Raw genomic sequence first — 26,807 nt, 5'->3', positions numbered from 1 at the left:
CCCGTTTGGAGACACACGACTCACACATTAGCTGAAGTAATTAACAGACAGAGAAGTTTCCTGTTTGTCATCCTGGGCATGGTGTGTTGAGGCCCAAGAATGGTCTGAGAGGGTATTCTTGAACGTATAGCAACACCAAGACTGAGTGGGAGGGAAAGAAAAATAATTCAGCATTTTTCTGATGTTTACTGTGATGTATGGGAATTAATGATGCTTGCAATGATTTAAAAGTTAGAGAATTGTTAATACGTTGAGCAAATATTATGTTTTCAGGGGCAACTTGCTGCATTAGTTACATTTTGTATTTGCAACATATGCATCATCACAAACTTTAAACATGAAAATTAAAGTTAGAAATCTGATAACTTTCCTAAGATTGTCGGGCAGTAGGTAATATATTTCTTATGTTGCTCATCTGGTCCTTTATGGAAGAGCATGTTTAGATACAGGCAACTACCATAAACATTTATCTCTCTCTCTTTCTCCCCCTCTCTCATATCCTCATCTACATTTTTAATAATTGTCTGCACCCAAACACACTTTCTGAGTTTTATAGTCCTCATGATTGGTGATAAAACTCCCTGGCAGTAGGAGGACAGAAATGATGGAAGACTAGGGTTACATAACTATATTTCACTCACTAGTCATTCTGTAAGGATTTAGGAAAAGCATGTGCATGCAGAAACCTTTTTAATTAATGTTTTCCTGGCCATGACTTGATATCGAGGTGGAGGAAGTGATGAAATATGCTAGTCTCTTTTAGTGTTGGCATTTTTTCCCTGAAAAGGCACAGAAACTAATTAAACAAATAAGTCATTGACGTTTTCTTAGTCATGACTTTCCTATGTCTATTTGGATAGAGAACTCAGGATGAGAAGTAATATAACTGAAACTAATGGAAATTAACATCAATTATAATGTTTATATAGATATTAGGAAAATGCTTGGTAAGGTACCATAATGCTGGTTAACACAATTGAGGCTCATGGAATAGGAGGGTCAGTGTCCAATTGGCTACAGTGAGTCGTAGTCAATGGTTGCTTTTCAGACTGAAGGATGGTAGACACTGGTGTTCCCAAAGGGTCAGTGTTGGGATCATTGCTTTTTTTGCTATGCATAAATGTCTTGGATCTTGGAATACGGAGTAGAATCTCAAAATTTTCCAATGACATCAAACTTGGAGGTGTGGCAAACATGGAGGATGATATGAACCGCCTGCAACAGTACATAGATAGACTAGCAGAATGGGCAGAGAGGCGGCAGATGGAATTTAATACTGACAAGTGTGAGGTGATGCACTTTGGCAGAAGGAATAGGGAGAGGCAATATATGCTTAATGGCACAGTTCTAAAGAGTGTGCAGAAACAGAGGGACTTGGGGGTGCATGTGCATAGATCTTTGAAGGTGGCAGGATATATTGAGAGAGTGATTAGTAAAGCATATGGGATCCTGGACTTCATAAATAGAGACATTGAGTTCAAAAGTAGGGAAGTTATGCTGAACCTTTATAAAGCTCTGGTTAGGCTGCAACTGGAGTATTGCATCCAGTTCTGGTCACCACACTTCAGGAAGGATGTGAGGGTTCTTGAGAGGTGCAGAGGAGATTTGCCAGAATGGTTCCAGGGATGGGGGATTTTTGTTACAAGACTAGGTTGGAAAAGATGGGTTTGTTTTTAGAACAAAGATTGAGGGAAATTTAATAGAAGTGAACAAGATTGTGACAGGCTTAGATATGTTAGACAGGGAAAAACTGTTCCCATTAACAAATGGTACAAGGACTAGGGGACACAGATTGAAGGTTTTGGGCAAAAGATGCAGGGGGAATATGAGGAAGCAGCTTTTTATGCAGCGGGAGTTAATGACCTGGAACTCGCTGCCCACAAGGATGGTGGAAGCAGAGACGATCAATGACTTCCAGAGGAAGTTGGATGGCCACTTGAGAGAAATGGACTTGCAGGGCTATGGGGAGTGGGACTGACTGCATAGCTCCATGGTGAGCTGGCGTGCATTCGATGGGCCAAATGGCCTGCTTCTGTGCCGTAAATGACTCTCTGACTCTAATGCCATTTGTCTCTTGTAGGAAAAATGAAACTCTCTGTTTTGGGTACAGTTATTTTGTAAAAGTCTTTATATTACTGTAACTTTTGTAGTATTGTAGTTAGGATTTCATGAAAAGTGTCATTTCCAGGGTGTTACAGAAAAGTGTAATGCTGTGTAAAATTTTTATACTGCAGCCACTTGAACTGTGAAGAATATCCATCTGTACAACCACACATTTAATTCATCTCAATGTTGGTTTTGTGAGTACTTATCGCGATATTGCAGCAGGTTGAAATGCTGGTAATTACAGGTCAGTTGCTTGTACAGTTACAGGGCTTGGCATTTGCTATATTTGGCAAATACTCCCCGCGACTGTCGTAGTCAGATGATTCAATCACTTATTTTTCACATTTATACCTTCCTAAGTTATGAAGATTTTGACTTTCAAAATTGATTAGGAGCCATCAGACTAGCTTTAGGGAGTTGTGGATCCAAGTACCAAAAACTCTGAATTTGCTCATTACTCCTGCTAAATTAATTTAGGAGACACAGTAAGTTGTGTAGATGGAAGCAGGAGGTTACAAAGAGACAAACCGATTAAGTAAGTGGAACAGATGGAATTTGATGTGGTGAAGTGTGGAATACAAAAGAGTTATGCCTCAACTGTGCAGAGCCTTGATTAGACCCCATCTGGAATATTGCATTTAGTTCTGGGCACTGCATTTCAGGAAGGATATATAGGCCCAAGAGCGGGTACAGCGCAGATTTACCAAAATGATACTGGAGCTAAAGGGTTAAATTGTGAAGACAGGTTGCATAACCTTGGGCTGTTTTCCTTTGAGTTTAGAAGGTTGAGGGGAAATCTAATTGATCATTTAAGATGTTAAAAGGATTCAATAAGGTAGAAACGCAGAAGCTATTTCCTTTGATGGGAGAATTAAAATTAGAGCTGGACCATTTAGGAGTGAAAGCAGGAAGCACTTCTCAATCGAAAGGGCTGTGGAAAACATTTCTTGCAAAAGGTAAGTGCTGGGTCAATTGAAATTTTAAAGCCTGAGACCAGTACTTTATTAGGTAAGAGAATCAAGAGATTATGGGCAGGATTTTACAGCACCCCCCACCCCCTCCTCCTCCCCCCTTCATCCCTCCCTCCCCCTCACCCCTGACATCGGGGGTTGTGGCAGCAGGGTGGGCTGGAAAATGTCTCCAGGAGAGGCCCGTCATGGGCTTCGACGCCTGGAAGGCCCAGCCCAATATTGCTGCCGGTGGCAAGGCCTCTTGGCGGCCCGTCCACCGCTCGGCAACGGAAGCAGCATTTACAGAGTCAAAAAAAATGCAAATTAATGAATTAAATAATTACCATCCGTTCCAGTGCCATATTGGTGGCGGCGGCCGACACTCCCGCGTCTTCGGATTTCCATTTGGCGATCCGATGCGGGACACTGGTGGGGAGGGGGGAGTAGGTAAGTATTTCAGTGCGGGAAGGAGGGAGCGGGGTCAAACTAATCTGATTGGTGGAGGGGATGGTGGTAAGGGGTTGAAGTTAAAAGTTAGTGAACTTTGTTGGGGGGAGGGCGAAGGTCAGGTACGCTAGGTAAGTATTTTGTGGGGAGAGAGCAAGGAATGAGTGTATGGTTATTTGGGGGGGTGGGAGAGGGGCTGAAAACATGTATCTTTTTAAAATAAATTTTAATGCACTATTGATTGAAAACTTTAAATTTTAATGTAGGGCTCGAAGCCCTTCAAAAATGACATTGGCGCCTGCACTGTGACGCTTCACACCGTTGCCGGGGATGGATCGCCCATCCCCACCACGTCATTGGTTGGGGGGGGAGGTGGGGGACGGTCCGCTCCGGCCATTTAAATGAGCCGCTGCATTTAATATCGCGGCGGCTCCGCGGAGTACAGCCCATGCGTGCAGGCCACCATGTTTTTCTACCACCGTCGCCAATTACGACAGCAGCAACATAAAATTTAGACCTATGGATCAAAGGCAGATAAATGGAGTTGAGGTACAGAACAGCCCTAATCCCAAGGGGCTGAATGGTCCAGTCCTGTTCCTTTTGCTTTTTAATGCTTTCAGCCATTTCATTCCCCTGACTCTGCCTGTTGCAGCCTCGGCTCATAACACAAGTACAGCTCATGGACTTCTTTGTCATCATGTTAGAGACTATTCATTCAGTTGTCTCTGTGCTCACCCAGCCAAATTTCCGCTGAGGCCTACCCTAGGACTGAGCCTCCATCTCTCTCTCTCATTTTCCCCCATGCCCTCTCCAAGCTTATTTGCCAATATGACCCACTTCCTACTCCCTTCCTACTGAACTGTTGACCACCAAACTTCTTGGCCCCATTGCTCACTGCCTGTGTAAAGATTCCCTGTCCTCTGATACTGTCCAAAGCAACTGCCTCCATCCCACTTTCTCAAAAAAAGTGAGCCTCATCCCCCCCTGCCCTTGCAAACTACTGCCCTTTCTCCAGTCTTTCCCTTCCAAAGTACCTGAATATGCTTAGCCCCTCCCAAATCTGTGCCTGTCTCTCCTGTGATGATATGATTTAGGTTTTTAGGATTTTGCAAGGAATTGTTAGGGTACAAAGAACAAAGAACAGTGCAGCACAGGAACAGGCCATTCGGCCCACCAAGCCTGCGCCGGATGCCTGCCTAAACTAACACCTTCTGCACTTCCGGGGCCCATATCCCTCTATTCCCTTCCTATTCATATATTTGTCAAGATGTCTCTTAAACGTCGCTATCGTATCTGCTTCCACCACCTCCCCTGGCAGCAAGTTCCAGGCACTCGCCACCCTCTGTGTAAAAAAAAAAAAAACTTGCCTCGCACATCCCCTCTAAACTTTGCCCCTCGCACCTTAAACCTATGTCCCCCAGTAACTGACTCTTCCACCCTGGGAAAAAGCTTCTGACTATCCACTCTGTCCATGCCGTTCATAACTTTGTAAACCTCTATCATGTCGCCCCTCCACCTCCGTCGTTCCAGTGAAAACAATCCGAGTTTTTCCAACCTCTCCTCATAGCTAATGCCCTCCAGACCAGGCAACATTCTGGTAAACCTCCTCTGTACCTTCTCCAAAGCCTCCACGTCCTTCTGGTAGTGTGGTGACCAGAATTACACGCAATATTCTAAGTGTGGCCTAACTAAGGTTCTGTACAGTTGCAACATGACTTGCCAATTTTTATACTCTATGTCCGGACCGATGAAGGCAAGCATGCCGTATGCCTTCTTGACTACCTTATCTGTACATAGAAACTTTCTTTGCTGGTCAGGGAGTCTAGGGCAAGGGCATCTAAAATCAGAGCCAAGATAGTCAGGAGAGAAGTTAGCAAACACTTCTTCACACAAAGGATGGTGGAAGTGGAATTCTCCTGCACAAAAAGCAGTAGATGGCAACTCAATTAATAATTTTGAGTCTGTGATCAATAGATTTTTGCTTGCCATTAATATTAAGAGGTATTGAGCTAAGGTGGGTAAATGATGTTAGGATCCTGTTCAGCCACAGTTAGGAACATAGGACCAGGAGCAGGCCGAAGACATGAACGTTCTCTGTAACCATTGACATGATTGACCATTTCTTTCAAAGCTTCGTCTCCATTTAAAGCTCTGTGAGATTGCCCTTGCTTGGCTCCAATCTTACCTATCCAATCATACCTAGAAGATTTCTAACAGTGGCTTGTCATCAGACCTCCATACAGTCACCTAATGATTTTACAAGAATCCATTTTCGGCACCTTCCTCTTCCTCATCCTGAAAGCATGCCTATCACACAGCACCTTCACTACATGGACTGCAGCAGTTCAAGAAGGCGACTTACCACCACCTGCTCAAGTGTAATTGGGGATAGGCAATAAATGCTGGCCTTGCCAGCGATGGCCATATCCTATGAGCAAATGTTTTAAAAATCTATGTGTGCCCCTTGGTGACATCATTGGAAAAATGGGGTCAGCTTCCACATGTACAGTGATGACCTCTAACCTTTCCATTACCTCTCTTGATGACCCCCCGCCACCCCACTCCCTACTGCTTCTGTGTTGCTAGAGTGCTTGTTTGCAATCCAGTCTCGGGCTAACTACAGTTTTCTCCAGTTAAACACTGTCTTGGAACCCCTGCCATGAGTTCTGTATCCTCATGACCAATTCTGTCCCCCTCCACTTGAACATTGGGAAGACTGATGGCATTGTCTTTGGACTCCGCCACAAAATCCATACTCTCCCTAGCCACTGGCACAGACTGAACCAGTTTGCAACCTCAGTGCCTTGTTAAGTTTCTGACCCCATGTGTTCTCCATCCCAAAATCTGCTTACTTCCACCTCCACATCACCTGCCACTGTCTCTTTCAGCTCACCTGCTGCTGAAACCGTTATCCATATCTGTGGTCTCTCCAGACTTGACTATTCCAATGCTGTCTGGAGCACATGCTCAAAAAAACTACAGGTGATTCCTAAAACCTGCTAGCCATATCCTACCTGGCACCAAATTCTGCTCTTAGATCAACCTGTCTTCACTCACCTAAATTGGTTCCTGAATTCTCAATTTATCCTCATGCTTAAAATCCTCCATGGATTTGCTTCTCCTTTATCTATATAATCTCGTAAAGCTCTCCAACTCTTCCCCCCCACCGTCCCCCAAATGTCTCCATTCCTGTAACTCCATCCTTATGTACATTTCCCTCTTCTTTCACCCCACCATTTGTGGCCATGTCTTTAGCCGCCTGGATCTCACGTTCTGGAATTCCCTTTCTAATTGCTGCACCTTCCTCCTCCATTTATTCTCCTTACAACACACACCTTAGACTTTTGGTCATCCCTCTTTTCTGTGGCTCTCCATCTGTTTTTTCCTTAATCTGTGACGTGCTCTTGAACTGTTTACTACTTTAGAGATGCTATTTAAATGCAAGTTGTTCATTTGCCTGTCTGTGACCCCTGCCCCTGTGCGTGACGTCTGCCTCATGACAGTGCTGTTGCTCCACCTTATGAAAAATACAGATACTACAAGAAGAATTACTGCTGACAGGTTCAAATTCCGAAGTGTCCCAGAACAATGTGAGACGTAAACTTCCTTTGGTTTAGAAATGTGTCCAGTGGAGCCCTAATCTTTGCAGTTTAGTTTAGGAATTTAAAAAGCCTTTGAATGATCAGGAGAAAACTGCAGTCATTTTCATGTACTAAAGACTTCCCAAAGTGTTTTGCCACCAATGAGTTACTGTTGTGGCATAAGTAAACACAGCAGACAATTTGCGTATGACACTGTCCCATGAAACGACAAATGAGTGTTAGCCAGGATTCCAGCAGAATCCCCTGCTTTTTCAAATAGAGCCACTGGATCTTTTGCATTCATCTGAATAGACAGATAAGACCTCTGATAACATCTTGTCTGAAAGGTGACAATTCTGATATTGTCGTACTCCCTCAGTACTGCATTTATTTTCTGCCCATGTCCTGGAGTGGGTCTTGAATTCATAACCTGATACATGGGTACGACTAATGAAAAATTGACACTGCAATGTCTTTAGCAGCTTTTAAGGACAAATGTCAGTTGCTTTTGTCCCCTTTTCCTCCCTCTTTCTATGTTCTTTCTTCTTATAGTGTCATAGATTCATAATGACAGAGGAGGCCATTTGGCACATCGATTCTGTAGAGCAATCCAATCAGTCCCATTCCCCGGCTCTTTCACCATAGCACACGTTCTATTTCTCTGTCTGTTCTGACGAAGATCCACAGAAGTATTAACCTTTCTAATAAAGGGTCCCATTGAAGTATCAATATCAGTCCAGCTTTTCTTTCCTTTCTCTCTTTCTTCATTGACCTATCCATCTTTCTGATAAATTGTCCCACTGAAACTGTTGCTCTCTCTCTCGCTATTCTCGTTCTTGCTCTCTCTCGTGCTCTTTTCTCCTCCTTGATTCTGGTCTTATTTTTGAATGTCCACATGAACCATTTTCTCTTTCCCACGTCCCTTTCTCTCTTTCATTCACTTCTGATAAAGTGTCCCACTGAAACATTAACCTCTTTCTCTTTCAGATGCTCACACATGCTTTACATTTCAGTTTTATTTCAGATTTCCAACAATTTTGTCTTTTTTTTTCAATCTCGAATACATCATTGAGGGATATGGCTAAAGGTTTTGAAATGTTTAAAGTGTTTTTTGTCACTTGAAGAAGCATGTGCCCTGACAAACTTCTCTCACTATTTCAGGGTGTGCTTGGAATAGTTTTAATATCCTGAACAAATTCCTAGGTTTCGGAAAGTATATTGTTGGATTTATGAGCTTTTTAAACAAAAAGTTAATTCAGTATTCTCTTGAAACTTGTTCATATAAATGATCTGGTGCTCCGTTTTGTATCTAATGGTAACTCTTATTATGTTGCAGTGGCTGATCGGGAAGCTAATTGAATAACATGAGCTGGAGTTTTCTAACACGCCTTCTAGAGGAAATCCACAACCATTCCACGTTCGTTGGCAAACTGTGGCTGACTTTTCTTATTATATTCCGCATTGTGCTAACAGTGGTCGGCGGGGAAACTATTTACTACGATGAGCAGACCAAGTTTGTCTGCAATACGGGACAACCAGGTTGTGAGAATGTTTGCTACGATGCCTTTGCTCCATTATCCCACGTAAGGTTTTGGGTATTCCAGATAATACTTATTGCAACCCCACCTATTGTGTATCTGGGTTATGCTGTCCACAAAATTGCTGCAACGGAAGATCTCGAATATGGACGGCGGAAGCCAAAGAAACACCAATATGCAGTGCAATGGAAACAGCATCGTGCTTTGGAGGAGGCTGAAGATGATAATATTGAGGATCCCATACTGTATCCAGAAATAGAGCTGCATAGTGGTAAGGACAACCAAGATCAAAAGAGCCTGACTAAGCACGATGGGAGGCGTCGCATTAAAAGGGATGGTCTGATGAAAACTTATGTTGTGCAGTTGCTTGCGCGGACTGTTTTTGAGCTGAGCTTTCTCATTGGCCAGTATATTTTATATGGTTTTGAGGTGCCTGCAAGATATGAGTGTGAAAGGGATCCATGTCCTCATCGGGTAGACTGCTTTGTATCCAGGCCAACAGAAAAGACCATTTTTCTGCTAATAATGTACGGAGTAAACTGTCTTTGTTTAGTTATAGACATCTGGGAGTTGATTCATTTGGGATTTGGAATGATAAGGGATGTACTACGCAACAAGCAAAACTCCATGGGAGAAGCTAGCTATAGTTATCCATACACATGGAACACTCCTTCAGCTCCCCCAGGTTACAACATTGCCGTCAAACCAGATCAGATTCCATACACAGAACTTTCCAATGCTAAAATGGCTTACAAGCAAAACAAGGCAAATATTGCCCAAGAGCAACAATATGGCAGTAATGATGAAAACATCCCAGCCAACTTGGAAAGCGTGCAGCAGCAGCTGAAAATGGCCCAGGAGCGATTGGACTTGACTTTCCCGGCTTATAATGATCACAACAAGCCCTCGAACCATCCCAGAGACAAGAAGAAGGCAGGGTCAAACAAGAGCAGCATAAGCAGCAAATCTGGAGATGGGAAAACCTCCGTGTGGATTTGATAACTATTTTGTTGCAAAACTAGTTTCAGTTGCATATAGACTCGAAGATGACTTGTTACAAGTGAGCGTATCCATTACAAATGAATAGTTCCAAATTATTTGTTTCAGTTATGTTAAATAGCCATCTGAGATCCACTTCAGGTCAATACCAAAATGTACTGTCTAATCAGTACTGGTTTACTTTGGTTCCATCTATGGAGGTCTAGATTGGAACTTATTGCAGATTAAGTTTTTTGTTTTCAGAACTCTGCTCACTGTGGAGGCGACTTTTATAAGGTAGACTCTGGCAAGTTAATTGCCGCTATTAGATTTAATATGTTTATTCCTTCCAGTTGTCATGTGCCAAGCTGGTCATAATTATTTTAAAAATGGAATGCAGCTCTCGCTTTTTGGCAGTATATACAAAAAAGTGCCTTCTTTTAGAAAGAGGATGGGAACTAATACAAGCAATAGACCAATCAAAACTGTAATCTATGTTGCATGGTCAGTGAATCAGGGTTATCAGAGGCATAAATTTGAATCATTTTGTGCAGAAAGTTGAATTTGAAAAAGTAATTTTGTTCTCTGGGTGTCCATGGTAATAGTGCTTCTAGTATCTTTTTTTTGCTGATACTTGCACACAACATTTAAGGATGATGGTTTATCAAGACCAGATCGTAGAGGATGGCTACCCGACCTGACCCCAACGGGACCCGACGACGTGTCGGGTTCGGGCCGGGTCGCACTTCCGGGTCTGGCCTTCGGGCTTGGGTCGGGTCGGGCCAGATCGGACATGCTCTATCACCACCTCCGGTAAGTGGCTCCAATGTTAATGTACTTTTTGGACTTGAAAGGTGGTTTTGTTACAGTTTTTTTTTAAGCTTGTGCAGATAAGCAACAAAGTGAAAAACGGACGTTGGGTTAACTTATGGTCGGGTTGGGCCGGGCGCGGGGAAAAAATGAAAGGACTCGGGCTGGGTGGGGCTCAGGGTCGATGTGGTTCTGTTGGGCTCGGGTCGGGTTTCATTTGCAGACCTGAGCCGGCCTTTACCAGATTGTGACTTCAAATAAGATAAGACACATTCTACAACACTGAGAATGGTGGCTGTCTCTTTAGATAATTCCCATTTTCCCAAACTAATTATGTTGGAGTTGATTGCAATATGTCTTCCTTGATATCATCAAAATTGATGTGGGTGCAGAATCTACTTTGGCGCTTTGTTTCTTTACACTGTAAAATACTGTAGAAATGTTTGACTGTTCAGCAGTCATTACAGATAACAACATACCTTCAGTTGCAAAAGAATCCAAATCACACTATCTAAGACTTGATTTGTAATCATGATCCTATTTATTAAATGATTTAATGAGCATTATTGTATTAGGAGAAGGAAGGCAAGCAACCAGCATAGAAAATGTTAACATCAAATGGATAAGATTTAAAAATTGGCACTTGACAAGGACAGTTCATAAATCAAAATGGTTCTGTATATGAGAGATTAATCAATGATGCTAAATCTTTAGTGTAAGAAATGCAGCTTATTCTTATTTTTCATCTTCAGTCTGAAGGTCTGTGGTATCATTTTGAGTTGTTTGTATCTGGAGTGGAAGAACATGTTTTGAGGATGCATTGTGATAGGTTCTGGTGCCACAATATCGTAGAAGGGTTCAACACTTAAGGACTACAACTATTTTGATGTGCTCTCAAACACTCCACTTCTTCTGCTGGCGAATAATTAATTTCACTAAGTGCAAATGGCAGGCAATTACCATGGCGCCTTAAGTAGGAGGTTTCTTGGGAGAAGACGTTCCAACACCATTTCCATACCCTTGTTTCCCCAATTGGCCAGCGAAAGTAAATGTTATATGACAACTTGTTGAGCTTCCTCAAAATTTGCTGGAGGCATAGAGTCATAGTCATCACTATGTTGTAAAAAAAAAAGCCATTACTTTTACTTTGGTGACTCAACTTTTTTATTTAACTTAATGGTTCCAAAGCTCATTAAATGGGTTGGTTATGGCTATGATGACACTCATAATGTCAAGGGCAGAGAGTCCTTAATGCCAATATTGAAGGTGGTTTTTTTTGTTTGGAAACATATGTTTATGCTTTTTTTATTACTGATCACAATTAAGTGGAATACATATCATCTAGAGCAACTTTGCAATAAAGATTAGCATGACGTAAGGTTAACGCTCCCAAGTATAAGAGAAGGACCTTTGGCTTATCTTAGGTTGTAAATCTTCTGTATAGCCATTTTTTGATGGCCCACCTTGGTATTTTTAAGAATGCAATTACCAAATTAAAATCCACTGTCTTCAAATATTGTTTTTGAAACACTTGACTCTGACTTTTGAGGCACCAGATGTACTTTTGAGTGTTTCTGTAATGGAACAAATTGTAACGTTTGAAGATTGCCTTTAGTTGGTTTCAGTCCATTGCAAATAATCTTGTGCTTGTTTAAGTGTTTCGGTAGGCCAAGATGATAGAGAGAAAAAGCTATAAAATCACCGATGAAGAACTTTTCAGTTTGTCCTGGCTTTATATTTTAAAGGAAAGTTTTTATATGCACTTCTTTCCCAGCCAAAATATTATTAGGTTCAGGGAGTAGTTGTTCCAGTTATTTGCAGTATTCCGACTGTCAGCATATTGAAATAAAAAGGCCACTTCTGATTGGTTGAAGGTGGCATAATGACTTAATGTTGAAGTCTGTGTGCTCAAGATGGACTTTGCCTTTCTAGCTGGAAGGGAAATATAGTTAGACGGAACTTGAAATATTTTTCAAAATATTGAACTATGTGAAAATATGTCTACATTTATGTAATTGTTTTTGAATTTAACTACACAGCACTTCTTTAGTGAAGTGATGGGAGTGCCAAATGGAAAACTGTCTCTAACTCAGTGATTCAGTGAGTCACTTCATGAAAAATTTTACATTGCCATATGAAACAAAAAAAAGGTGCCTTTTTGTTTTCCTGTTATCTCATAAAAGAACTTCATGCTACATTCCAAACTCTGTAAAAGGTGTATTTTGTTTCACACTGAAGTTGTGTGTGTATATGGAGCCAGGTCTTCAAATTGTGTTCTTCAGTTGTCTAAAGAAATGTAACTTATCATTGCATTATCTATGCAAATTATCCTAGTTTTATATAATACAGACGGATGTTTTAAAAAAAAAAGTCTACCTTTTGGGGGGAAAAAAGATTCTGTTTGAAAGTCTGTCTGTTTTATGCATGTTTCAAAAATACTTCGGAGTTGTAACCACAAATAGAAGTTTTGTTCTATATATTGTCTGCCTTTTTTATTACGTGTGTGCGTGCGTGCGTGTGTATATGTATGTGCAGTGAGTAAAACGTAGTATAGTTTATTTCCAGCCATTTGAGTAGGACCTGGACCAACTTCCATGTCCCACTTTTTAAGCACTTGGTGCGCTTTCTGGCAGGGCAGGGTGGTGTCAACATTGAAAATATTGTTGACCTCTTGGGCTGAATTTTGATCGTAGCAGTGCACTTTCAACTTGGCCTTCTGACATGGAAGTGCTGCTGAGGAGCCCCTGTGATATTACACGCGGGGGCTCATTTAAATAGAGGTAGCGGAGCGGCCGTCCCGCTGATGATGTAGAGGGGGTAGCCGCCGCATCCCTGGCAACAGCGCCTGGCACCACTGCACAAGCACCATTTTTAAAGGGCTTCAAGCCCTTAGATGAAACTACAATTTTTAAAAGGTGCAGCATTCTTAATTTTTCTTAAATAAAAACTGTTGTGATGGAGGCCCTTCCCCAACCCCCACCCCCCCAATGGTAATTTCATTGCCCGGGATAACCAAAAAATGCCTTTTTCCCCTAACCGCACTTTATCCCCCAACCTTCAAATTTTTGCCCTTCAACCCCCTTCCCACCATTCACACAACCAATCAAAATTGTTTTCCCTGCTCCCCAACCCCTCCCAGCCTGAAAATGTTATTCCTCCACCCTCCCCACCACGTTCTCGCCTTGGAAGTTATTAGTAGAATTTGAGTACTGGAAGTGCAGCTAAATTTGGTTTAGGGTTAGGTCCTGGAGCCAATGTTTTACTTCATTTAAAAACAACTTCTTCAAGACAAGAGCCTTCAATTTTCACAACGCAGACACACTGCTTGCTTTGTATTGCTGCCGCCTTCTCCATGACGTTATATTGACCCTTCTTATTGTCGCAGGATAGTCTGTGTCCAGGATATCTCGCCATCCGGGTAAAGCTACATGACTGACTGTTTTAAAGTTCAAGGAGTAGAGCTTCTAATCAGCAAAGTTCACTTACGAGTACTTAAGGCACTTGTGCCACATTCCTTTTTGTGCTATTTTTACGAAGGCGTTAAATGAGTGCATTGCTTAAAGGGTCGTGCCTGCTGACATATTCTATTAATTCAGGAGAACAATAAAAATGCTTCTGGCCCTGGGTGAAGAGCGGTAGTCAGTGCCTCAGCTTTGGTCAAAACCCCTTATTGACAACAAGAATACCCGGATTTTCTGGTCCTCTTTCCCCAGGTATGATGAGGCCACCTCTCTCAATTGAGACACTTGTAGGAGATGAGTAAAGGTCTTAGTTGAGGTGAAAATGCTCTTCGTGTGTGGAACAAGTTGAAGAGAACCTGAGAGCCTTCTACATGATGTGGAACTGGGCTGCTTTTCGCCCACATTCAGTCCAGCAGAACAGGTGGTGTTCGAAGCAGCTGGTATGTTTGTGCTAGTGAATTGCAGGATGCTTAGTGGTCATTATATTGCATTTCCTTATGGCTAGTAGAGTGTTAAGTACAAGTCCAGATCAGCTGCCATGTGTCACTACATTGGGAATGATTATGATTAGTGCTCCTCTGAAATGTGGCACTGTGGACTAGATTCGTCTGAGTCATAGTCATTTACGGCACATTCAGTCCGTCGAGTCCTTGCCGGCTCACCACGAAGTAATCCAGTCAGTCCCAATCCCCCCATCTCGATCACTGTAGCCCTGCAAGTTTATTTTCTTCAAGTGACCATCCAATTTCCTTTTGAAATCATTGATAGTCTCCGCTTCCACCATCCTCGTGGGCAGTGAGTTCCAGGTCGTTACCACCCGCAGTGTAAAAAAAGTTCTTCACTTTCCCCCTGCATCTCTTGCCCAAAACCTTCAATCTGTGTCCCCTAGTCCTTGAACCATTAGTTAATGGGAACAGTTTTTCCTTGTCTAACTTATCTAAGCCTGTCATAATCTTGTACACCGCTATTAAATCTCCCCTCAATCTCCTTTGCTCTAAGGAGACCAATGCCTTTCCAACCTTACCTGAAACCATTCTGGTTAATCTCCTCTGCATGCACCCTCACATCCTTTCTAAAGTGTGGTGACCAGAATTGGACGCAATATTCCAGTTGGAGCCTAACCAGAGCTTTATAAAAGTTCAGCATAACTTCCCTGCTTTTGTACTCAATGCCTCAATTTTTGAAGTCCAAGATCCCATATGCTTTGCTAACCACTCTCTGAATATGTCCTGCCACCTTCAAAGATCGATGCGCTTGCACTCCAACGTCCCTCTGTTCCTGTACTCTTTAGAACTGTGCATTAAGTATATATATTCCTTCTCCCTATTCCTTCTGCCAAAATGAATCACCTCACAATTACTATTTAAATTCCATCTGCCCATTCTGCTAACCTACCAATGTCCTGTTGCAGGCAGTTCATATCATCCATCTGTTTTCCACACCTTTTAGGTTTGGTGTCATTGGCAAATTTTGAAATTCTACGGTACTCTCCACGATTCATGCCATTTATGCATTGCAAAAAAAAACAGTGATCCCAGCACTGACCCTTGGGGGAAACACCATTTATTACCATCCTTCAGTATGAAAAGCAACCACTTACCACAACTCGCTGTTTTCTGTCCTTAAGCCAATTTTTTTATCCAGTTGGATGCTGACCCTCCTGTTCCATGAGCCTCAGTTTTGTTAACTAACCTTCTATGTGGTGCTTTATCAAGCACTTTCTTAAAATCTAGATAGACAGAATCCACTGTATTCCCTACATTGACCTTCTCTGTTACTTCATCAAAAAATTCAATTAGATTAGTCAAGCATGATCTGCCTTTTACAAATCCATGCTGGCTCTCCTTAATTAACTCAAACTTCTCCAAGTGTCTATTTTTATCCCCCCAATTATTGTTTTTAAAACCTTACCCACCACTGATGTTAAACTAACTGGCCTGTAGTTGCTCAGACTGTCCTTAAACCCTTTCTTGAATAAGGGTGTCACATTTGCCGCTCTCCAATCCTCTGCCACTTCCCCTATATCTAGGCAAGATTGGAAGATTATGTCAAGTCCTTCTGCTATCTTCATCCCCACTTCCTTTAGCAACCTGAGATGCAAGCCATCTGGACCAGGTGACTTATCTACTTTTGGTAGCATTGGCCCGGACTGATCATCTGTAAGTCTCTTCTGTTGAACTGTAAAGGTCAAATGCGATACAACTCTGGATAGTTGGAACTTTGTTCACAAGAGGCAAAGGCCCTCACTCTGATATCAGCATGTCTGGTGTTATAAATGAAAAATGTCACTCTGATAAGGGGGACGGATGCTGATAGCTTTAATATGCAATTGATTTTGCTATGTCTGGTCTGAAATGCTTGATACTAACAATGGGGACCTTTAAATGGGAAGTGTTCGATTTCCTATAAGTAATTTCTCTTAATTGATTTAAATCTCACTTCTCAAAACTATTTTAATGTACATCATTCTGAAGGGTAAGTATAGCTCCATCTAGCTATATAAATAGCTATGTCTGCATGCACTTCTGTCTGCAAAGCATTATTTCCTGTTAACTTTTCCCAACATAAATTCTATATCCATATTTATAATAGAAAATGCCTATGTACGATGGTCACACAATTACTTCTCTCTCACCAGTGATAATGCTGTAATGCATTGGGTGGAATCTTTTGAGGGCCGTGGGATTTTCAACGGCAGGACCAGAAGTTATAACTCCCGCTTCCACCACAAATCCCGTTTCCCACGCGATTTTCTATTTAAATTAACCATGCGGCAACGGGCAAGGAAAACACGTGGGATCATGTGGTGGGGGCGGCCTTTTGTTGGTGGAACCTGCTGTCACTGCCCCAAGCACCATGATCGCCACAGATATAAAACATGCTGTGCTTGCAGCCTCTAGGATCAGCAACCTTCCTTTCATGTAAATATCTTCAGACTAACTTAAATTGAAGCTTTTACTTAAATCCCCTAAGTGGGGGTCTGTCTCTCTCTCTCCATTCCAGATTGAAAGCTTTCAAATCCTGCCTGTTGACTGACTACCTTTGCATACACTGGCTACAATCAGAAACCCCGTTGGAGAAAATCATCTGTATCGCTACCTCCAAGAGACCCACCGAACCAGTCATATACCTCAGCAAACTAAAAGCCTCAGGACCAATGAATTCAGCTAGAAGCCAGCCAATCACCAAACTCCACAGACTGTATACGTTCTTTATAGACTCAACCAATCTATCTTTCCCCACTCAGTAACCTATTTGTGTGTGTAAACCTCTAGTGTGCGTGTGTGTGTGAAAGTTGATGCGTTATTATTTCAATAGTTTGGTTTAGGTACACTAAAGTTAACCTCATTCTTCGTTAACTCAAGAAAACCTGTCCGATTGGTTCTGGTTATGCTCATAGGAAATAAGTAATCAAACACCTATTGAATTGGCCAGTACTTTAAGAAATAATTAAAACTGTTGTGGTCAAATGAGAGAGAAAAGAGGGAAGCCCTTCGAGCCCTCCTCACTTCACTGTATGTGCTGGCTCTTTGAAAGAACAGTCATGTTTAATCCCACATCCCAGCTTTTTGTTTGTAAACCTGTAAATTCTTCATCCTCACATATCTGTCCAATTATCTTTTAAAATTATTAATGGAATCAACTTTCACCACTTTTTCAGGTAGAACATTCCAGATCCCGACAACTCTCAGTGAAAAGTTTCTCATCTCCCCTCTAGATTTCTGCTAATGATTTTGAATATGATCTTTCATTATTGACCCACTCGCCAGAGCGAGTAATTTTTATTTATTTACTCTATCAAAACCTTTATTAGGTCACCTATTAACCTTCCCTGCTCCAAGGGGAACAGTCCTAACTTTTCCAACCTTTCCTCGTAACAGAAGTCTACTAAATACTCAGTACAAAGCATTGGGCATTGAACTCTAAAGATCTAAAAAACAAACTGACCTCTGAAAGAGAGATACTAAAATGGTAAAGCAAACTAAATGCATAGAAATTATATCTATAAATCTAAAACACAATGGAAACTACCATCAAGTGAATTTCAAGTGAAAAGTAAACAATTTAATATAACAAACTAAGTTACATTTTACCTATCGATTTACTTCAGTGGCAGTGAAGTCAATTTTGCATTTCTTTCTCAGTTTTTCACGTTCAGCTCACACACTAACTCTGACTTTGAGCCTCTCACACTGTTAGCTCACAGGCTTGCTCTCACTCTCTTGCCACTGGTTCTCCTGCTGTTATCTGTTGTCTTCTCGCACCGTTTGCCCTCATGAAAGATTAAGCCAACAAACAATGGTCCTTTGGAAGCTTTCTTGCAGAACCTGGGATAAAACAAGTGTTTTTTTCTTTTTTTTTTAAAGCACTGAAGAATCTTTGCAGGATTGGAGCTGTGTTTCTCCTCCATGAACCACACCCAGACAAAAACCAAACTGGCTAAATGATGGCCAACCTAAAACATGTTCAAGATCACCCTTTGGTTTAAAGGCAGTTTCTTTTCAGGCAGTTCTTAATAGGCTGTTGTGATGGGATTTATAAATGCAAACATAATCATTACCAAAACAATCAACAAGGTAATGATCCAACAGTTTTGGAGTGAGCAATTAACAACTTGATGCAAGTAGTAATCCAGAAGTGTTCTACTGGGACACCAGTACCCAACAGATCTGCAATTAAAATATCAACACCTCAAATTACATTGTCCTCTTCAAGCACTGTTGCCAGTTCGTTCTAAGCAGCTAATTTCTTGCATCCTCAACAACTTGTGTTGCACCTTTTAATATAATAAAATATGACCCAAGATGCTTCACTGAGGCAAAATAAAACAAAATTTGACATCAAGCCATATAAGGCGGTATTACAGCAGATGAACAAAAGCTTAGTCAAAGAGGTAGGTTTTTAAGGAGTGTCTTAAAGGAGGAAAGAGAGGTGAAGGGGTTTAGGGATGAAATTCCAGTGCTTAAGGCCCAGGTAGCTGAAGGCATAGCCACCAATGGTGGAGCCATTAAAGTTAGGAATGCTCAAGAGGCCAGAATTAGAAAAGTGCCGATATTTCGGCGAGTTGTAGGTCTGGAGGAGATTATGGAGATAGTGAGGGGCCAAGCCCTGGAGGATTTGAAAACCAGGATGAGAATTTCTTTTTAAAGATCGCAGCATTGCTTAACTGGGAGCCAATGCAGATCAGTGAGCACAAGGGTGATGGGTGCACGGGACTTAGTATGAGTTAAGACGGGAGCAGAATTTTGGATGACCTTAAGTTTGCAGAGGGTAGAACATGGGAGGCCAGTCATGTATTCATTAGCATAGTCATGTCTAGAGGTAGCAAAGCCATGGATGAGGGTTTCAGCAGTAGATGAGCTGAGGCAGAGGCGGAGTCAGGTGATGTTACAGAGGTGAAAATAGGTGGTCTTAGGTGATGGTGAGGATATGTGGTTGGAAGTTCATTGGGGTCAAATATGACACCAAGGTTGTGAACAATCTGCCTCTGTGTCAGACAGTTGCTAGGAAGAGGGATGGAGTAAATAGCCAGGGAGCAAAGTTTGTGGTAGGGACCAAAGACAATGACTTCAATATTCCCCATATTTAATTGGGGGAAATTTCTTCTCATCCAGTATTGGATATGGGACAAGCAATCTGACAATTTACAGACAGTGGAGGGGTTGATGAAGGTGGTGGTGAGGTAGAGGTGGATGTCGTCTGTGTACGTGTGGAAACTGACGTGATTTTGGATTATGTCGCCAAGGGGCAGTGTGTAAATAAGAAATAGGAGGGGGAACAAGGATACATCCTTGGGGGACACCAGAGGTAACTGCAGGAGTTGGAAAAGAAACCATTTGGAAAAAAAAATAGACTAAGAAATATATTAAAGGAAATTTAAGATACTCAATTTTTTCCAAGACCACTTCATTTTAACAGACTATCTCTCTGGCTAGTTTCCATAAATCTCAGCTTTTTCCAAATCCTGGAGAAACAGTCTCATCCTTTTGTAGTACAAGAGTTGAGCATACTATATTGTAGCAACCTTGACATTACCGCTGATAAATCTAGCCTCATCTCCAACATATTTTCCACATAGCTTGCACTGTGCTCTGGGAAGGAGATGCAGCCATTTCGTCTCCCTCCTCACTGTCTTTTGCAATGTAGGATACAGTGTTGCAAACTAGGTGATCATCTTAAGCTGCCAGCAATCGTTCTTTTAATAGTTCTTTTTAAATTTCCTCAAAAAAAGAATTCAGATCTCCCGCCAGTGGACCAAAGAAAATTATCATTCAACAAAACACATTGATGTAACAAGAGGCATGACGAGCCAAATAACCTCCTTCTGTGCGGTAAGTTTTTATGATTTGGTTGGTCTTTGGACTGATTCCACCATCTGATTTTTATTGTTTGCTTCCCTCAGTAACTTCTTGTCAATTGGCCTGTTAAATGGCATAGCTCATCACCATTTTCTGAAGTAAAATGAGATGTAGTGGAAGTCCTATAGGTACAAAGGAACAAGAGGAGGCCACTGCTCATTCGGAGAGCCGGTGCAGACACAATGGGCTGAATGGCTCCTTCTGTGCTGTAATAGTTCTGTGCGTCTGTGATTTAGCCCCTCAAGGCTGTTCTGCCATTCAAAGAGATCATGGCTGTGCTGTGACCCAAGTCCATCAACCTGCCTGGTTTCCTCCCACATGCCAAAGACTTGCAGGGTGATAGCTTAATTGGCCATTATAAATTGCCCCTAGTATAGGTAGGTGGTAGGGAAATATAGGGAGAGGTGGGGATGTGGTAGGAATACAGAATTAGGGTAGGATTAGTATAAATGGGTGGTTGATGGTCGGCACAGACTCGGTGGGCCGAAGGGCCTGTTTCAGTGCTGTATCTCTAAACTAAACTAAACCTTTGGTTAACAAAAATCTATCAATCTCAAGTTTAAAATTCACAATTGATCTGGCATCAACTGCCAGTTTGTGGACGAGTTCCAAACTTCTACCATCCTTTTGCATGTTGAAGCGTTTCCTAATTTCGCTCTTAGGTTTTGGACTATTGTAAAATTTGATCATGGCTTACAGATTACCCAAAAGGGTTGAGGAGTCACAAGCGGCTTTATTGAGGAGCGACTGTTCAAATACAACACATAATCAGAATAGACATAATAGACATGACCTGTAATGGGTTAGAATGATTTACCGGGCCCGGATTGGACGAACAGATGATGAGGCAGAACACTTTGACCTTTTCAGCCTGCAGTAATCATCTCTTCTTCAGTCATCTCTTGAGCTGGCTGAAGCGCTAAACTGAAGTTAGGATGCATTCACCTCAAGGTTGAGCTGCCCAAGGTGTTAAGCTGAAGCTAGCATGGATCCATCTCAGGGAGCTGTCCTCTGTCTTCCTTCCTTTCCCTTCTTGACTGTCCATTTATATATTTTATTTTAGGGGCCGGTGGATACCACCCGTCAATCATTCATTTAATTGCATTTGCCCATTCAATTGTCAAATTACAGGGGAATAGATAACCAAGGCAGACCCTTCCTAACCCAGGCTCCAGTCCCATGAGATCATTTCTTCACTTACCTCTTGTATGTACATCTTGTTACTTTCTCCTAGACAGTTTGTTTAGATATGTGGATCATGAGGCTCCTTCCCCAGCTGTTTATCAGGCCCAGCATTGCCTACACAAAGGCCTTTTTCTATGTTATGTCCTTGGCCATGTAACAGGTCCTTGTGAAAAACCTTATCTAACATGATTGACATTATTCTGTATCAGCTCAGGCAGACTGCTGAGGAACTTCCCTTAACTAGCTTACAATTCCATTATTTCTTGCACTATGCCCCCTAGTCTAGATTTCCCAACCAGCAGAAATAGTTTCTCTCTACTTGATCTATTCTCCTTAACATCTTGAAAACATTGGGCAAATCACCCCTTAATCTTCTAAATTCCAGGGACTCCAACCCTGGTTTATGTAATCTCTCCACATAATTTAACTCTTGGAGTCCAGGTATCATTCTGGTAAATCTATGCTGTGCTCCCCCCCAAGGTCAGTATATCCTTTCTAAGGTTTTGTGTCTAGAACTGCTCACAGTAACTCCAGGTGTGGTCTAACCAGGGCTTTGGATAGCTGAAGCATGTCTTCTACCCCTTTGAATTCCACTCCTCTAGATATACAGGCTGGTATCCATTAACCTTTTTGATTATTTTCTGTAATTATTCATGACATTTTAATGATCTGTGTACCAGGACCTCCAAGTCTCTTTGGACTTCCACTGTTTCTAGCTTTTCATCATTTAGAAAGTACCCTATTCTATCCTTTTTAGGTCCAAAGTGGACGACCTCACATTACCTATATTGAAATCTATTTGCCACTGTTTTGCCCATTCACTTAATCTATCAATTTTTTTTGTAATGTTATGCTTCCAATTACACTGCTTACAATGTTTATGCCATCGGCAAATTTGGACATTTGGCTTTCTATCCCATCATCAAAGTCGTTAATAAATATGGTGAATAGTTGTGGTCCCTTTGTATTGATCTACTACTAATAAAAGGGCTTTATTGTTCATCCAAAGTGCATTATATTCTATTAATTAGTGCATAAGTTCATGTTCCAGTTTCTCGGCATGAGTGTATTTAAACCATGACAATTCAGCTGTCCTTAAAAAGGACACAGGTTAGTTGATTCCAAGTAAGTGCCTAGTATATAGAAGGAAAGCTGGTTTGAAACAATTCTTGGACACTTGTAATATTAAGATTAGTTCCATCTAAAGGAGAAAGCATCCTTGTTAAACAGCTATCCTTGTTCTTTAAAAGCTTTAATAGTTTACCATGTAAGCTGGAAACCCGCAAGATTTAAGTCAGGTTTCAGCATGCACTATATGTTCAAAAGCGGTAGAATACTGTCTGCATAAAATAAGATACACTACTCATCAGGATGCAGCGTCACTTTTGAACTTGATACATTGAGAAGACTTATTAACCTTATTTTGAGAAAACTCAGTGATGTCATAGGACATTTATTTAATGAAGTAACTGAGCATAAGCGTGAATTAACATCAATATTGATGTGGTTGTTAAGCAATGATGCGACTTCATTCAGAAGTGGGCTCATTCACGTCATTAACTCCTCTGCTGTTTCTTCCTATGTCACCAGATCTTTGTTTTCAAGCATTTTCAGGAATTGTACCTTTCTAAAATAATCTCTAATGGAAATGGCCTGGAATTATTCAGATTTGTTAAATAATTGAGTAAATATTACTATTGTTTGGAATTATTACCTTACAAGATCTGCATTTTTTAAGCACAAGTTTCTGATACAGATTTAAAATATGATTGAACAACAACCTTTGAAATGAGCAGCACTGATTACCAATATTGTGGTATAAACACAATTTAGTAGTCATTGAGTGAATCGGACAGCATGTTGTATCTGCTTTAAGCTGCAGGTTTGTCACATATTCAAAAGTGCCCAAAATATCCACATCTTGGAGATTTAGCTGTCTACAAATTTAAATAGTTGGATTTATTTACCCTCTGGCTGGATAACTGGGATTATAAAACAAGGACATGGACCTGAAATATTGGCTGGAATTTTACGCAGCCCCCACAGGAGTGGGGTGGTGGCGGGAGGTTGAGTGGGAGTTGGGGTGGTTGGGTTGTTCCCGACGCCTTCCCCCTCCCCACCCCCACCCCGGCTGCAATTTTACAAGGGGCAGCGAGAAGTGGCCTTCCCACCCCAGGCCAATCAAGGCCCTTAAGTGGCCAACTAACTGCCATTTAAGGGCCTCCTCCCACCACCGCTGGTATTTTAAAGCCCGGTGGCCTCCTTGTGGGCTGAGGGAGAGGGGTGGTCCTGATCGGGCACCCTGCCCCCACCACCCCCCCTCCCCAATGAAGCCCCAACACCCCCACTGAAATAAAGTCCCCCCTCCCCCAACCAACCCCTCTACCTTGCAGGGGCACGGCTGATGGTCCCCAGTGAGGCCCCAAAAACTTACCTTGTTTCTGGGGCTGTCACCCCTCTTGCTGCTGTTGGCTGGGTGCAGTCCCAGCAGTGGTCACCTCTCCCAGTAGCGCTGCTGGGACTGAGAGCTGTCGGCTTGCTGATTGGCCGGCAGCTCTATTAGGTCGGACCTCCTGCCTCAAGGAAGTGGAAGTCCCGCCCAAGGCTAATTAAGGGCCTGGGGAGCATAAAATCCCAGCGTGGCTTCCCAGGCCCTGCTGAAGCGGGCTCACCCCCCAACTTATTGCCTGGTTGGCGGGCATCCCACCCAACATAAAATTCAAGCCATTAAGTTTGTTTCTCTCTCCACAGATGCTGCCAGACCTGCTGAGTATTTATTGCCTGTTCTGGTTTTCTTTCAGATTTTCAGCATCTGTGGTACTTTGTTTTTTTATTCGTATTATAAAGCAAGGTTTGGCTCCTTTAATTAACATATGCAAGGTGGCTAATTCCTGTTTTAGACAAATGCCTCAAAAATGGGCCTGACAAATTTAGAGGTAGGTCGAACGCCTTCTCAAATTGGGTGCAAGCCATCTGATTGTTAAATTGTTCAGGGTTGCACCTGATAAACAGGAAGAATGCCCCAATGTCTTTAGCATGGAGGGTAGACTGTTTCATTCAGCCTGCAGAATACAAACTTGGCGTCATTGATGTAACCAATATTATTTCAGTATTAGTTCTGAACTCAGTTTTTTTGGTAATAGTAATTAACCACAATTTTTTTTATGTGGGATGTGGACGTCGCTGGCTAGGCCAGCATTTATTGCCCATCCCTAATTGCCCTTGAACTGAGTGGCTTGCTAGGCCATTTCAGAGTGCTTTTTAAGAGTCAACCACATTGCTGTGGGCCTGGAGGCCAGACCAGGTAAGGACAGCAGATTTCCTTCCCTAAAGGACAAAACTTAAGAGACAGAGGAAAGAGTTTATGTTTTTGCAAGAGAAGGAATTAATAAACTTGGTGACTACATTTTGTGTTGGTGCTGTAATGGGATTTATTTGAAACACAAATGTATATAAATAAATTAAACCAAACCTAGCTCTTATGAATTTGTAAAACGACAGTGAGGAACATTAAAATATGCACAAAAACATTGTGGATCCAACAGTTTATACTATCCTGACACTTTTTAACAAAGCAGATTAGATAACGGATTAAGAATTGCAATTATACAAAGGAATGATGGTTTGTACATTGCTGGGAACACAAGAGAAGCCATTTCAAGGAAGGCAACTGTCCATGATGTATAACGTATGTTAGATATATTAGTAAATTAGAGAAATCCTGAAATCTTGCTTGATTTTAATTTTGGAGCAGGGGAAAAGGACACAGTCTTGAATTTTTGTTTACTGAAATGGAAACTCATTTGCATAAACCACTGTTTAAAATGCCCAAGTGTTACATGCATTTTTTTCCCCCCACAACTTGCTCCAATGTGGCCTGCTTAATGTAATTTACTTTGTATTGTTCAATATATCTAACGAGAATAGACCTGTTTCAAAAACTTATGATTATTAATAGTTTTCATTTTCACATATAATGTGACCACTCATTTATCAATTTACAGCATCAATAAATTTGATAATCACAGCACAGGTACAACAGGTATACTTGTCCTAACCAAGGAAATTATGTAGCACATAAATACTTTCAGAGCTAAAGGGTAGAAAGTATTAAAAGTCAGAAACAAAAGCAGATGTAACTTTTTCTGGTTCTGCCATTCTGTGCTTTAACACAAGAAGTAACACAATATCATAGCAAAAATATGTTTCTATATATTATAAAACAGTTGATATTAATTTTCCTGCTTTACGTTAGCCATGATTGTGAACTTCAGTATTTTCATATTGAGACAAAAAGAGCAAGAAAGAGCCACATACAATTATAGAGCAAAAGTTCTGGAACAATTTGAATACAAAAGTTGATCCTATAACTACTTGGTTTTCTTATTTTGAGATTTGCTTCACTTCACAGTAGCTCTTCAGCATGATAAATTTTGCTGTTTAAGAAAAAGAAGAAAAGAATGTAATTACTGACCAACATTATTTCCTCACTGGCCAGCTCCATTATTACAGCTACCGATATTTAAGTAACTCTCTAGTAAATAGTGTGTAGCACCTTGTCAGCTGATCAATTGCAACTAAATGTTACATGAGTGGATGCATTTTTACCGATATTGCACACTGCTCAATTCCCATCGCTGTCTTCAGTTTAATCAGTTACCTGATTTTTCCTTAAGTTTCACATCTGTTAAACAGTAAACAGTATTAAAACAATTATGAGTCAACAAGTCTTAGTGAAAAGCCTCTAACAAGCATCAGATTAAGTTTCTGGTTAATGAGTAGAACATGTGAAATAAAATGTGGAAAATGCATTGTTTTATGAGGAATTCTAATTTTTTTCTCTCGTACTAAACATTGTAGAAGTTTTGGCATCGGACAGGCCTGAGAACTACAGGTATGATGAATTCATGCTGTAACGCATTTGGCAGAAGGTGTCTGTCGCTCTTGGTGTCTGCAGGTAAGTCGAAGCTTTTCTGTGGCATTGCAAAAAAAATTAAGCCACCAATGTCATTGGAAAAATATTAAACGTTAAAACAGATTGTGGTAACTACATTTTATCAGCTTGGGAATGATGAGGGTAGTGTAGTTAGGTCAGAGGTCACTGAAGATTGCATAAATATGAGTGGCAACTTCCAATCCTACCAACTAGATAACAAGCACGGTAGGAAAGGGGAAAATATATATATGTTTTTAAAAAGGCTGGGCCTTTTAATGACCGTCAAGATGATTGTACCTTTCGTTTTACTCTGTCATCTTGTTGAAGTCTCCAACTTGAGACCCAGGAACGGAATACAAATAGGTGGCAGTTCTAGCAGCACCTGTGTAGAGAGAAACAAGGTTAACGTTTTAGGTCGATGACCTTTATCAGAACCTCCTTTTTTGATGAAAGGTC

The 26,807-nt window shown here is 41.4% G+C and overlaps 2 protein-coding genes across 3 annotated transcripts in view; one reads left to right on the top strand and one right to left on the bottom strand.

The window, feature by feature from the left end:
* Nucleotides 1–12,861, top strand: part of LOC137348081 (gap junction gamma-1 protein-like) — a 63,376-nt gene extending 50,515 nt beyond the window's left edge. For both annotated transcript variants that reach the window (XM_068013260.1, XM_068013259.1), the window contains exon 2: nucleotides 8,421–12,861. In XM_068013260.1, coding sequence (XP_067869361.1) covers nucleotides 8,449–9,621 — 1,173 coding nt within the window. In that variant the 5' untranslated portion in view covers nucleotides 8,421–8,448 and the 3' untranslated portion in view covers nucleotides 9,622–12,861. The remainder of the gene's footprint in view (nucleotides 1–8,420) is intronic.
* A 13,159-nt stretch (nucleotides 12,862–26,020) lies between these two features.
* Nucleotides 26,021–26,807, bottom strand: part of adam11 (ADAM metallopeptidase domain 11) — a 214,786-nt gene continuing 213,999 nt past the window's right edge. The window contains exon 25 of the transcript XR_010969060.1: nucleotides 26,021–26,099. The gene's annotated coding sequence lies outside the window, so the exon portion shown is untranslated. The remainder of the gene's footprint in view (nucleotides 26,100–26,807) is intronic.

Source organism: Heterodontus francisci, chromosome 33, assembly GCF_036365525.1.
Source record: "Heterodontus francisci isolate sHetFra1 chromosome 33, sHetFra1.hap1, whole genome shotgun sequence".
Classification (NCBI taxonomy): Eukaryota; Metazoa; Chordata; class Chondrichthyes; order Heterodontiformes; family Heterodontidae; genus Heterodontus; species Heterodontus francisci.
This window is presented reverse-complemented; position numbering and strand designations above follow the sequence as displayed.